Below are 15050 nucleotides of genomic sequence, written 5' to 3'. Positions count from 1 at the left end.
TTTGGCATAGTCAATGAAGCAGAAATAGATGTTTTTCTGGAACTCTCTTGCTTTTTTGATGATCCAGCAGATGTTGGCAATTTGATCTCTGGTTCCTCTGCCTTTTCTAAAACCAGCTTGAACATCAGGAAGTTCACGGTTCACGTATTGCTAAAGCCTGGCTTGGAGAATTTTGAGAATTAACCCTAAATGCCTTAGTCTTGGTTAAATTTCTATGTTAACAGCAACTCTATCAACTCAACGTTAAGGACTGTCCTAGGCCTTTACATTCACGTGTTGTTTGAATCCTCAGGACCGAGTAGCCTCAGGAGGTAATATTACACCATTTTGCAGACGAGGAAACTGAGGTTCAGAGCGGGATTTCAAGGAATTGATAAAGTATATACTCAGTACCTAAAACACTACGTTCAGGAAAAGTTCACACTGACTTAAGACCTTTTACTCCCCAAGTCTAAAATGATTATGATTAAGCACATCATTTTTCATCTTGGAAGTGATGTCAAGGATACTATTAAAATCAAAATGCACATTATTCAATAGAGTCTAAAGCCTGACTAATGATGATATCACTGTCTCCCAGAGCTTCATACTTTCCCAAAATAGTTTCTCACCAGCCATGTTCATCAGAGCAAAGAGGATAACAAGTACACACTGGCCTCACCGATGAGGATGCACCCAAATGCCCAGGCCTGGAAATAAATGTGCAGGCATGGAAGAAAAGTGTCAGGAGAAGAGAAAGTATTTGCAAGGAAAAGAAAGAGAAATCCAGTTAACTCCAATATCGGCTAATGCTCCAGGGTGCAGGCAGCCAGGCTGTCACCCCCAGTGTCAGATAGCACCAGGTAAGTCCATCAGCATGGCTGCCCCCGGCAGGTCATCCTGCAGATGAACTGGTGGTCTGGATACTGCTAACGTGAATGGCACCAGGTAAAGCTCACAGCAACAGGTCACAGGCAAAACTCAGTGCATCTAATCGGAAAACCTGTAAGCACGATCTAGTTGAGAAACAGTTGGATGATGTAAGCAGCCTGGGCACCCGGGAGAGCACAAGCTTGTCAAAAGTCACTACCCAGCACGTAGTGGCTTTAGTAGTTACCCAAGGATAACTTCAGCCTACAGCCACATGTCAAGCAGGGCCACGTGGGTGTCAGATTCCCTAGACAGAGAATAGATGATTGGGTTTCAGGTGGGCTGCCTCACTTCATAGCCCATGAGTGGCAAGTCAGAAACCCTCACTGAACCTCCATTTCTGCATTAGAGTAGTGGTGGATAATGTTTACTGTCCTAACTCACTGTGAGCATGCAATGACCCAAGGAGTATGAAGATGGTGTGAAAATTCTAAATTGCTAGGTAAACAAAAACACAGATAATAATAATCCTGATACTCCCAGATCTTTTATAATTGAATCTATTTCTTAAATTTATGTAACACTGCAGCCCCTTGTGTAGTTTTTTAGGCTGGCATATGTTTTTATTAGACTATAGGGAGTAGCCTGCTGGATTAACAAACATTAAGTGGCATTTTGGTCTCGACAAATTCTGGTCTAAACATCGACTCTTCCAGGTGACGAGGCTTCCCTCAGGCTGCCATGCTTCGCTTGTGACAGTGGCACTTGGCCTAAGGGGCGGCAGCAGAAGGGACTCAGGCAGTCATCAGATCTGCTCTATTCTCAGCCGGACCACCAACCATCACCTAATGTGACGATGGGCAAGTAAAACACTCCTTTCAGCCCCAGGCTCTTTGTCTGTGATGCAGGAACGATAATACTTAGTCCATAAGGTGGCTGAATACATGGAATTAGGTGACACATTTAATAAAAGGAATGGTAGGTGCTGCCCTGATTATTGTAATTATTGTGACCTGTGGCAGATACTGAATGAAATGGAAAACTGCTGAAATACACAGTAGGTCTATTTGGACATCTACCACAACTACTCGGAAATATCTTTTAAAGAAATGGATATAGAAGACTGTGGCCCAGTGGGATACTGCTTAGCCATAAAAAGGAATGAAACTGTGCCATTCACAGAGAGGTGCATGGACCTAGAGACTGTCACACAGACTGAAGTAAATCAGAAAGAGAAAGCAAATATTGTATAGTAATGCATATGTTTGCAATCTAGAGAGACGGTACAGATGATCTGACTTGCAAAGGAGAAACAGAGACGGAGATGTAGAAAACAAATGAATGGATACCAAGGGGGAAAGGGGTGAACTGGGAGATCGGGACTGACGTACATACGTTACTATGCATAAAATGGGTGACTAATGAGAACCTAGTGCACAGCACACGGAGCTCTACTTAGTGCTCTGCGGTGACTTAAATGAGAAGGGAAATCCAAAAGAGAGGGGAGATATGTATTTTTTTAAAACAGAAAGAAATGGATTCCATCTTAAAACAAGTCTAATTCACAGTAACAGAGGCTAGAGTGGTGGTTACCAAAGGCTGGGGTGGGGGGCGGTGGAGGAAAAGAGGAGATATTGATCAAAGGGAACAAAGTTTCAGTTACAAGATGAATAAATTCTGGAAACCTGAAGCACAGCACAATGACTGCAATGAATAAAAACGTATCAAACACTTGAAATTTGCTAAGAGAGTAGATCTCCAGTGTTCTCACCACACAGCAAAAAATGATAATTATGGGAGGTGACAGATGTGTTAATTAGCTTGACCATGGACATCATTTCACAATGCAGATATATTTCAAAACATCATGTACACCTTATAAATGGATTCCATAAAAGAAAAGCTGATTCAAGCAGAAAAAGAAAAATTAAGAGCTTAGTAAACCGGGTTTTTTTTCTAAAGCATTTCTTTTCTAGAAATCTTATTACCCATAAGACTTATTTAAGACTCGAATACAAACCAAAATGAAGTTGCATTCTAAGGATTTCCAAATCAGATTGATTTTAAGAAAATTTAGCAACCACTTTAACAAGAGAAGGTGAAGTCAAGGTCAGCATAGAAGCTGAGAATGCTAATACATCAACATCCGGCTCAAGACGTCTAAATGAACTACCTTAAATTACAACACCAAACTCTCCGCCTTAAAAAAAAAAAAAAAAAGTCTGTAATCTTGTTGACCAATCTGTGAGAGGTGCTGAGTGGACCACCTGAGTAATGCTGGCAAAGCACTCTGAAGAGGAAAGAGCAGCACATTTAATGCCCCTAGTTGAAGGCGCTTATCTTTCAAGGACTATCTCTAACAAAGTTTTAATCCCAGGCTGGTGACCTTCTGCCGCCAGGTACATTTGTGAGAGCCCTTTAGAAATTAGCTTAAAGGCAAGAAACAGGAAAGTTAATCTGCTGATGGAGGAGGGAGTGGGCAGGCAGGGAGTAGGATGGGGTTGGCAAGGACAGTGGGAAACATTATTAGCATAACCAGCCTTTTGGGTTGGGCATTTTTCTCCCTTTCTATTACTGAGATCATGGAAAGGGCGTAGGCCTTAAACAAATAAATGTGAATTTCTCCCGAAGAACTCTCCAATTTGCACGTTCCTGGCAAATACATCAAGTTGCACACAACACAGTATATAGCTAAAGATACAGGAGACCATCCTCAGCCAAACAGAAGACCAAGTCTAGCTAAAAGGATCTGGAATCCTAGGCGGGGAAATAAATGAGGAGAGTTAGGGCGTGTCCACAGTGTGACAACTGCCTCCAGGTACGGGGAGGCTACTGGAGGCCTCCAGCACTGACTCCAGAATGATCTTCACAGGGACCCAACAGCCAGGATAACTGTTTGCATATTGGTATAGTTACACCTTCTAAACCGGTCACCATCAGAAGCCCTGCTACTAGCCCCCTTAGACACAAAAATTGTGGACAAATCAGGTCTGAAGAAGGAAGTCTGAAAGATGAGAGCAACCTAATTGGAGACGGAGAGGACCCTGCAGCTGCCCCATTTTTCTCTTTCTGTAGATGCACGTCTACAACCTCAGATATGCAGATCTTACCACTCTAATGGCAGAAAGCCAAGAGGAACTAAAGAGCCTCTTGATGACCGTGAAAGAGGAGAGTGAAAAAGCTGGCTTAAAACTCAGCATTCAAAAAACTAAGATCATGGCATTTGGTCCCATTTCCTCATGGCAATTAGATGGGGAAAAAGTGGAAACAGTGACAGATTTTATTTTGGGGAGGGCTTCAGAATCACTGCAGACTGTGACCGCAGCCATGAAATTAAAAGATGCTTTGGCAGAAAAGCTATGACAAAACTAGACAGCATATTAAAAAGCACAGATATCACTTTGCTGACAAAGGTCCTTATAGTCAAAGCTATGGTTTTTCCAGTAGTCCTATAGAGATGTGAGAGTTGGACCATAAAGAAGGCTGAGTGCCGAAGAATTGATGCTTTTGAATTGTGATGCTGGAGAAGACTTTTGAGAGTCCCTTGGACAGCAAGGAGATCAAACCAGTCAATCCTAAAGGAAATTAACCCTGAATACTCATTGGAAAGACTGATGCTGAAGCTGAAACTCCAATACTTTGGCCACCTGATGCAAAGAAACGACTCTTTGGAAAAGGTCTATTGGAAAAGACCCTGATGCTGGGAAGGATTGAGGGCAGGAGGAGAAGGGGGCAACAAAGGATGAGATGGCTGGATGGCATCACCAACTCAATGGACATGAGTTTGCTCAAACTCTGGGAGATAGTGAAGGCCAGGGAAGCCTGGTATCCTGCAGTCCATGGGGTTGCAAAGAGTTGGACACGACTTCGTGCCTAAACAACAACAGATGCCTGGCATTTGTGTCACCAGAACCAAAGGGAAATGAAAGGTTTTGTTAGAGGTCAACGGGCGAAGAATGCCTTTCTCTATTTTTTGACCTTGCTGAGCAGCTTGTAGAATTTTAGTTTCCTAACTAGGAATCAAACCTGGACCTCCAGAAGTGGAAGCACAAAATCCTAACCACTGGACTGCCAAGGAGTTCCCTCATTTTCTTTTTACTTGGTTAAAATTAGATCTATTCCTGGAAAGAAGGCATGAACTGACATAATCTCAAGTTTGACCTGCGCTTTGAAGTGCTAGAAGACTTTCTACGTTGCCCTCGATAGGCGGTTGTTCAGGCCAGACTTGACCATTACCAATAGCCAGCACTCAGCATTCCAGAAAACATCTATTTTTGCTTTATTGATTATGCCAAAGCCTTTCATTATGTAGATCACAACAAACTGGAAAATCCTTCAAGGGATAGAAATACCAGACCACTTTACTTGCCTCCTGAGAAATCTGTATGCAGGTCAAGAAGCCACAGTTAGAACCGAACATGGAACATCAGACTGGTTCCAAACTGGGAAAGGAGTCTGTCAAGGCTGCATATTGTCACCCTGCTTATTTAAATTCTATGCAGAGTACATCATGCGAAATGCCAGGCTGGAGGAAGCACAAGCTGGAATCAAGATTACTGAGAGAAATATCAATAACCTCAGATGTGCAGATGACACCACCCTTATGGGAGAAAGTGAAGAGGAACTAAAGAGCCTCTTGATGAAAGTGAAAGGGGAGAGTGAAAAAGTTGGCTTAAAGCTCAACATTCAGAAAACTAAGATCATGGCATTCAGTCTCATCACTTCATGGCAAATAGATGGGGAAACAATGGAAACAGGAAGAGACTTTATTTTCTTGGGCTCCAAAATCACTGCAGATGGTGACTGCAGCCATGAAATTAAAAGATGCTTGCTCCTTGAAAGAAAAGCTATGACTAACCCAGACAGCATGTTAAAAAGCAGAGACATTACTTTACCAACAAAGGTCCCGTCTAGTGAAAGCTATGGTTTTTCTCATAGTCATGTATGGATGTGAGAATTGGACTATAAAGAAAGCTGAGCGGCAAAGAATTGATGCTTTTGAACTGTGGTGTTGGAGAAGACTCCTGAGAGTCCCTTGGACTGCAAGGAGATCCAACTAGTCCATCCTAAAGGAAATCAGTCCTGAATATTCTTTGGAAAGACTAATGCTGAAGGTGAAAGTCCAATACTTCGGCCACCTGATGCAAAGAACTGACTCACTGGAAAAGACCCTGATGCTAGGAAAATTGAAGACAAGAGGAGAAGGGGATGACAGAGGATGAGATGGCTGGATGGCATCACCGACTCAATGGACATGGGTTTGAGCAAGCTCTGGGAGTAGGTGATGGACAGGGAAGCCTGGCATGCTGCAATGGGGTCACAAAGAGTCAGACACGACTGAGCGACTGAACTGAACTGAATAGCCAGCATATTAGTGAGGACAGAAGCCCAAATTAAACTGGCTTAAAACCTCAGGCGGTGGGGGCAGATTGAGATTAATGTACTGGTTTATATAATGGGAAAGTCTGGGTGGTGCAACATCAGGCATGACTGGGTCTAGCTACTGCCCCAAAGAGGTAGGAATGGTTCATCTTCATGCTCCATCTCTAGCCCTCTTTGGGTTTATATCACCTTTCAGTTTAGCAACCCCAAAGGCTGAACAAACTCTCATTAGACTGGCTGGGATTTTATATTTCACTCTGATGTAGTCTTTGTAATCCAGGACAAGGGATCCTCTGAATAGCCAGAATGGAGGCCCATCCTTGGAGGAGAGGAGAGGGAGGAATTCAGCCCCTTCTAAATGACACCAGGTGGCGTTAGTGGTAAAGAAACCATCTGCCAATGCAGGAGACATAAGAGACGCGGGTTTGATCCCTGGATTAGGAAGATACCCCTGTAGGAGGGCATGGCCACCCACTGCAGTATTTTCGCCTGGAGAATTCCATGGACAGAGGAGCCTGGCAGTCAATAGGATCGTAAAGAGTCGAACACGACTGAAGTGAGAGCACACAGCACACATGAGTTAAGGTACAGGTGTAGGAGCATCAGATGCGGTCACCGCCACCTAAAGAGAGTGGGCTGGGAATTCTAAGTGCTTTCTGCTCCTATTCCATCTTTGAATAACTACCAGAAATCATACTGATTTAAATGTTTCTGCCTACAGTACACATTGCAACAACTTTTAGGGTCATTCAAAGGAAGTGTAATTAACTGGGTAGCCTGCACAATATTTTTAGACCACTACTATTTCTGCTTTATATCTATGTAAAGGTCAACTATTTCCATTCCTTTAATGACACCTTCTATGCCCTAATTTTTAGTATAATCACTTTCTTCATAATTTTCATAACTTGTTGCTGAATATAAACTGGAAATGTTGTCAGTTCCTTTTAAAGCACATTCAATAAGAACTTATTACTAGAATTAGAAACAAGCATAATAAAGAACATGTGTCTAAATATAATCTTGCATGCCAAAAAAAAAAAAAGCGAATGCAGAGGATGGCACCACACCCATGTTAAGAATACTAACAAGTCTGAGATCCTGGAGGGCAGAGTATAATGGTCTTAGCTGACTCCCTTCCCACATGGAGCAGTGCAGACTGAGCGTGGAGTAGTGTTAAATATATATGTATATTCAAGTCACTCTGCTGTACAGAAGAAATTAAAGCAACACTGTAAATCAACTGCTGCTGCTGCTAAGTCGCTTCAGTCGTGTCCGACTCTGTGCGACCCCATAGACAGCAGCCCACCAGGCTCCGCCGTCCCTGGGATTCTCCAGGCAAGAACACTGGAGTGGGTTGCCATTTCTTTCTCCAATGCATAAAAGTGAAAATGAAGTCGCTCAGCCGTGTCTAACTCTTCGAGACCCCATGGACTGCAGCCCACCAGGCTCCTCCATCCATGGGATTTTCCACGCAAGAGTACTGGAGTGGGTTGCCATTGCCTTCTAGACTTCAATAAAACTTCCTTTAAATAAAGAAGGCAAAAAGAAGGCAACATAGGGCTCTATGGCTAGTGACTCTGCCATTTATCAGCCGTGTCCCCTGCGGTGAGTTACTTCAGCTGCTTGTACCTCAGTTTCTTCATCTTTCTGAATTTCTTTTACTTTTTCTTTTTAAATTAATTTTTATTAGAGCATAGTTGCTCTACAGTGTTGTGTTAGTTTCTGCTGACAGCAAAATGAATCAGCTATGGGTTTACCTAATCCCTTCTTTTTTTGGATTTCCTTCCCATTTAGGCCACCACTACATGTGACTCTTGATTGCAAAGTGAAGGGAAGGTAAAGGAATATAGAGTTCCTGGATAACCCAGTATTACAGTACAAAAGAGTCCACTCTTGATATCCATAAGGGGATTAAGTGGTTTATGGACTAATCATGACTAAGAGCCAGCAGGGGATGGGGATGGCTTCCTTCTCCCAACTCTGCTCCTCAGCTCTGGCCTCCACACCTGCCCTCAAATCTGCACAGGTTTTCAGGAACCTGGGGTGGCAGGTCTGTGTTCACCATCCTGGGTCTCAACTCCACTTAACTGTGGTTAATGTGCAAACTGATTCATCAACAGCCGGATAATAAAGAGGTAGCTGTGCTTGTATGGGTGAGCTCTACCAGTGCAAAAAAACCAAAAAACAAGAAATTCATGGTGAGTTAATTTTTATTCATTTTTCACCTTTACTTGTCAAAGCAATTTTAACTGGGCAATGATAGGGCAGTTTTAAATCTGACACTAAGGAAAAAAAAAAAAAAATCTGACACTAAGTCATATATCACTGCTTTAGGAATTATAAATATTTAAGATTTCTTGCATGCTTTCAGACAAAATCAACACCATGGAGAAACTCCATTTTAAAATTTTACACATGCAGATTTTGAGACATGATAGACATAAACTAATATTTTTTGTCACTTAATTCTAACAAAGTATTTAAATGCACTTCTGAAGTAAATGCTGCTCATGAATCGTGCCCAGTGTAACTAGACTCTTTCCTCAGAAATAAAGCCTGTCTTCTGAGGAATTAAGTCTTCTTTTTCTCTTCTGTAATAAATGAAACATTAGGGACTAAATAAGTTGCTATACCTCTTTCAGAATTTGTCCTCCCCTTTTCTCCAAATTCTTATTTTATTTTATACAAATAAAAAAGTTGAAAAAGCTATATAAGTAATACTTACAGACACTCAACCTAGATTCAACAGTGAGCATTTTGTCATATTTGATTTTCTTCTCTCTCTCCATGCATATACACTTTTGGCTGAACCATTTGAAAATCAATAGCAGACTTAAAGATTACTTCATTATTTAAAATTTCAACATGCATACCCCTGGAAGAGAGATATTCCCCTGTATAGCTTCAATACTATTATCACTGCTAGGAAAATGAACAATAATTTCCTAATAGTATAGCCAGTATGTTTTCAAATGCCACCAACTGACCCTAAAATGTCTTTATGCCATTTGTATCTTTTTTCCAAGTCTCCAGTAAATTTTTCCTGGAGTCATGTGATGTGTTTATTAAACATGCTAGTCCCATGAGAAATGCCTGTCAGACCACAGATTCTCTGTTGCCATTAAAGAAAGCAACTATCTGCTTCTGTGGTTAGCAACTTCATAATTATTAGTAACAATGTGAAGGTATCCTAAGCTCCCCTTTCTTCTGACTGGTCTACAGGGGGGTTTGTGATGTCCACAGAGGTGTCCTTGAAACTGGAGCAGCAACAAACCATAAGAAAGAACACCAGGAACAGGAACAGGAACGTCGCTCAGTCGTGTCCGACTCTCTGCGACCCCGTGGACTGTAGCCCACCAGGCTCCTCTGTCCATGGGATTTTCCAGGCAATAGTACTGGAGTGGATTGCCATTTCCTTCTCCAGGGGATCTTCCCGACCCAGGGATCGAACCCAGGTCTCCCGCATTGTAGACAGACGCTTTACCGTCTGAGCCACACGGGAAGTCCAAAAGAACACCAGCTTCACCTCAAAAGTTCATTTCTTTCTCACAAATCCTTCATTCTGAGTAAATGCTGCCCCACCCTGCTACCTGATTAAGAAGATCTTGGTAGTAGTTTAGCAGGCGGTGGTGTAAGAACCCTCAGAAGCTTGTTTGTAGGCTTGTAGCATTGCAAACATTTGCATTTTCCTTAAGGCTGACAGGCAGAAACTGAGAGACTGCTAACTATGGTGGTAAAAGGGGTGGTCACGGTGGTGGAGGTGATGGTGGTGGGGATGGGGTCATGGGGGCGGTGGAGGTGATGGTGGTGGGGATGGGGTCATGGGGGCAGTGGAGGTGATGGTGGTGGGGATGGGGTCATGGGGGCGGTGGAGGTGATGGTGGTGGGGATGGGGTCATGGGGACGGTGGAGGTGATGGTGGTGGGGATGGGGTCACGGTGGTGGAGGTGATGGTGGTGGAGATGGGGTCACGGGGGCGGTGGAGGTGATGGTGGTGGGGATGGGGTTACGGGGGCGGTGGAGGTGATGGTGGTGGGGATGGGGTCATGGAGGTGGTGGAGGTGATAGTGGTGGGGATGGGGTCACGGGGGTGGTGGAGGTGATGGTGAATGAAATAATATTTCATTTCAACTGGGAACATAAAGAGATCAGAATCACCCAACTAGGAGAATGACCATAGCCACCCAAGCATAAAGTTCTTCAGAAAACCACAACCTAGGCTACACTTTACACCTAAGAGCTTAGGTTCATTATTTGAGATAAGTGTCTTCTCTGTGCTAACACCCACTTCAATTATGGCATGCTCCTATAATCATTCTACAAACGGTGTTTTGTTTGACCGAACACTGAATAGCCATTATAGTCATCTTTGTAAGGCCTGCTTGCTAAGAATGTTCTAGAGAGTATAAAAGTGTTAAAATATGTTGTGGGGGCTTCCCTGGTGGCTCAGTGGTAAAGATTCTGCCTGCCAATGTAGGAGACACGAGTTTGATCCTTGAGCCAGGAAGATCCCGGAGCATGCTGTGAGCAGGTAAGAACCACAACTACTGAAGCCCACGCATCCTGGAGCCGATGGTCCTCAAGAAGCCTGTGTATGGCAACTAGAGATCAGCCCCCACTCACTGCAACCGAAGAAAAGCCCACACATCAATGATGACCCAGCACAACCAAAAGCAAAGAAAGAAAGAAAGAACTTAAAAAAAAAAAAAGCTTTAAAAAATATGTACTGTGGACCTTGTGAAGTACCATGTACATCTGTTTCTGGAAGTCAGCATCTCCAGACAGGTGGGACCTCCTCCCCCACCAAAGTGTGGTACCTAACTTGGTGATGATAAATGTTTATTACTTATTCATCTGCCCCAATTTACCTTTATTATGTAGTGAATCAGTAAATCCAGCATAATTTCACCATGTACATTGTTTAACTATTATAGGCCACCTTCAAACTTAGTTTTATGGTCCAAACAGTTTCATCCATCACCAGCTCCTGACTGCACATTTAAAACCAGGTATTATGTGTATGTATCTAGACTAATGATCCATCCTGAGCCCACAGGAAGCAAGATTCTGTTACTAGGACTTCCTACAATAAACCAGTATCTATTGAGCCACAGTTATTGGAAAGAAGGCATTGGATAAATACCAAATTAACCAAACAAAGATTCTAGCAGAAAGCAGAATACTAGCACATCTTGAGAAAGCCCATCCCAGGCAGCTTTGGAGCTAATGGGCCAAAAACATCTATGGGCCCAATCTAATCTATGACTTGCTAAAAACAATTTCAGCAAATTCCAACACCCATACACTGTTGAGCAGAATCAAGCATTCGTGTGGATAATGTCAGCAACTTTAGCTACCAGTTATTATTGGCTCAGATGGTAGAGCGTCTGTCTACAATGCGGGAGACCTGGGTTCAATCCCTGGGTTGGGAAGATCCCCTGGAGAAGGAAATGGCAATCCGCTCCAGTACTGTTGCCTGGAAAATTCCATGGACAGAAGAGCCTGGTAGGCTACAGTCCACTGGGTTGCAAAGAGTCGGACACGACTGAGCGACTTCACTTTCACTATTATTAACTCTCTTTTTTAAAAAACTGAAAGACTTGACTAAGAAATGAGAAAGGTATCCATGCCTTTCCTAGGACTTCTTTAAATTCCTCTCTGTGGGATCTGAGAGACTGATCTGCAGAAGAGAGGGATATTTCGATTTATGGTACAACTGATTTTTTTTTTTTTTCCCTTCTTTTTTTTGGCCACACACTGCGGCATGTATGATCCTGGTTCCCCAACCAGGGATTGAACCTGTGCCCCTGCAGTGGAAGTGTGGAGTCTCAACTACTGCACCGCCAGGGAAATCCCTGACTTTTTCTTTAACTGACAGTATAGGAAGACTTACAAAGGCAAAATCAAACTTGCAGAAATAGAGTTTCTGTCATGCGACATGTGATTCAGTCATAAAAAACGAAAGCTTAACAATGAAAGAAGGTTTGAGAAAGAACACATACCTGCTCTTTGGATGGCACCAGTAGTTCCTCAATCATCATGCTGTCCCGGGCGTAGGAGCTTCGGTTCAAGGTGTAAGACCTATCCGAGCTGAAGGAGCGGAGGCTGTTGTAGTTACAGTTAACCATTCAAGAGGGGGAGATGATGATGAGATGGGTAAAAGAACATTAATGCATGCAACTTTCCGAACAGGCAAGATGGCTCAAAATATCAACCAAAATCGTTCTTGAAAAGACATGGTCAAAAATAAACTTCCTTATACTTGAGGAAATTTCTTAAGCTTAGGTAACCTCATGATCAGGTTTTGCTTAAAATTAGGCTGTCTGGTATTCAGTCTGTGAGAAGATGAAATATAGGAAGACTTTGGATGTTTCTCTGTGACAACTGAACCAACATGACAATTCAGGAGAACCGGATGACTCTAGGTAATTTGATAGCTGGAGAGATTTTTTCTTTGTTAAAATCTTCTTTGAGAGCCTCCTCTCTTTCTGGTCCATGTTCGTCTGTCTCACACTATTTAGTGGAATTTTGTTGCTATAAATGCATCTGTTAATAAGAATCTGGGAACTAGATGCAGGCTTAACCTACTGAGCGCTCTGGTTTGCAATTGCTTCTCATGGAAAACATAAAGAAACAAAAGTGTTATCCTGACATGATCTTTGCTGCCATCTTTCTGGCTGTGAAAAATTCAAACTCCATACACGATTATCTTGCCTTCTCTTACTGTACTCTTTTTAGCTTTGCTTCTTCTGCTCTTCTCCTTCCTAGTCTTTCTCAAAATTCTATGCAGTCTCTGAACTTCCCAGAGTGCAGGACTCCTGATGTCCTAAAGTGCCACTTACCACCTTGACCTCTAAACTCATATCAAGAAGGCTTGGGGGATGGGCAACATGGGTGAAGGTGGTCAAAAGGTATAAACTTCCAGTTATAAAATGAATAAGACCTGAGGACTTAATGTACAGCATGCTGACTATAGTTTATAACACTGTTTCGCATTTTTGAAAGTTGCTAAGTGAGACCTTAAAATTTGTCATCCTAAAAAAAAAAGTGTAACTATGTGTGGTGATGGGTGTTACTGTTATGGTGCTTGTTTTGCAATATATACAAATGTGGAACCACTATGTCATGTACCTGAAATTAATATAATGTTTATTTGTCAGTTATATTTTGATTAAAAAAAAAAGAAACCAATAGAGTAAGGGATCCTAGTAACTTTACATATATCCACGTATCTACATATAGCTACATAATATCCAGGCAGACTGGAGTGGCAGCTCATATAAGCACTGGCAGAACCCTGGTGATCCTTCAGGAGCACAGAGCATGGAGTCTTGTGAGAAGCTGCTTCAGGGCCCCTTGCCTCCCTACCAGGTAGGTGGTCATGAGGTGGCTTCTCATTGACTCCTGTTTTGAAAGTGGTCTGAGGCTTCCTGTCTCACCGTCCTTGAAAGACAGCTGCAGAATACGAGACTGCTGAGCCGGCCTTCTAGAACGGGCTCCTCAGCGATGGGGAAGCTCACAGCTAATGTGTAGACATACAGCCCCTTTGGTTTTGGTGTCATCTTTCCTGGTGTGGAGGACAAGGGCCTGGTGTGGAGGCAAGTTGGCCCCGCCTAGGGAGTAGTAAAATGTCTGAATCCAAACGTGGCTGCTTGAATCTTTACCAGCAACGTTGGTCAGACTTTGGCCTCAGCCCTGCTTCGTCTGTGCTTGTCAGAGAAAAGAGCAAAGGGGACATACCTAAGAAATGATTCTGTGTTTGCATAAAATATTGTGCAAGCACAGAATACTGAAGGCATATATGGATATATTTTGGGTGTACTACAGACTATCCCAAAGGAGGTATTTTTATATCAAGATACAGAGGCCCCTGAATGATAGGCTTTATTTCAAGTGTCTACACAAATGGCTTGGTACGTGCTCCTAGGATGAGAGCCTTACTTTCTCTAAAACAGACATCATTCTACAGAGTCATTATTAAGTGTTTCGAGCAGATACTTACTAAGTGACTATTATGGGCAGGACACAATATTAGAAATTGGATATAAAAGGAAAAGAAGAAAGTGAGCATTATCCTTGCCTAGAGCTTACTTAGTAAGCCACGTGCCTCTGACCTCTTACATAGTCGGGCCTCCAGTGCCCAGTCACGACCCATCACTTTTTTTCCCCCTGTTTTTATTGCAAACTTTTGTTGTTGTTTTCCTGTTTCTAGCCCCATGCCTTCTCTCAGATGCAATATAAGCTTCCTAAAAGCAGGAATTGTCTTTCTACTTTCTAACTCGACATTATCCAACAGAACTTTCTTTTCCAACAGAGTGATGGACATGTAACTCAATCTGCACTGTTCAATACAGATATTAATTTCTCTCAATTATGGTTCCCAAGGCAGATATTAATATTGGTGGTATGTGAAATGGTTTTATTGTACATGTGAACAAATACTTAAAAGTTTTTTTTAATGTTTACATATTAATTTTAAGTTTAGTCCTTAAACATCTCTAAGATGTATTCATTTTAAAAAAAAACAAAATCTTCTTTCTTTCAACTACTGTAGGAGAGTAAATGAACGAGCAGAGCCTAGAATTGGGAGCCATCAGTGGAAACGTCTAAAGATGTCTTCACTGGACAAAATTCCTACTCCTGACCAACTTACATTAGGTAGATGGAGAGCCCATTAAAGGCGTCAAGCTTCAGCGTGAATCCTTAACACATCGAAGTGCTTTCAGCTACTTAAATGAGAGATTATTTGCATGGGGGTCTGGAAAGCATTACATTGTTTTTCACTGAGGTCAAGGATATTATCTGTAGCCATCGGT

General features: G+C 42.5%; 1 protein-coding gene across 1 annotated transcript in view; it reads right to left on the bottom strand.

Annotated features, from left to right (window-relative positions):
• Positions 1–15050, bottom strand: part of ANK3 (ankyrin 3) — a 375681-nt gene that overhangs the window by 98734 nt on the left and 261897 nt on the right. The window contains exon 25 of the mRNA XM_052641329.1: positions 12237–12339. Within this exon, the coding sequence (XP_052497289.1) occupies positions 12237–12339 (103 nt within the window). The remainder of the gene's footprint in view (positions 1–12236; positions 12340–15050) is intronic.

The sequence above is a fragment of the Budorcas taxicolor genome, chromosome 5 (genome assembly GCF_023091745.1).
Source record: "Budorcas taxicolor isolate Tak-1 chromosome 5, Takin1.1, whole genome shotgun sequence".
Taxonomy (NCBI): Eukaryota; Metazoa; Chordata; class Mammalia; order Artiodactyla; family Bovidae; genus Budorcas; species Budorcas taxicolor.
Note: the sequence above shows the minus strand (reverse complement) of the source record. Positions and strands in the feature narration are given on the sequence as shown.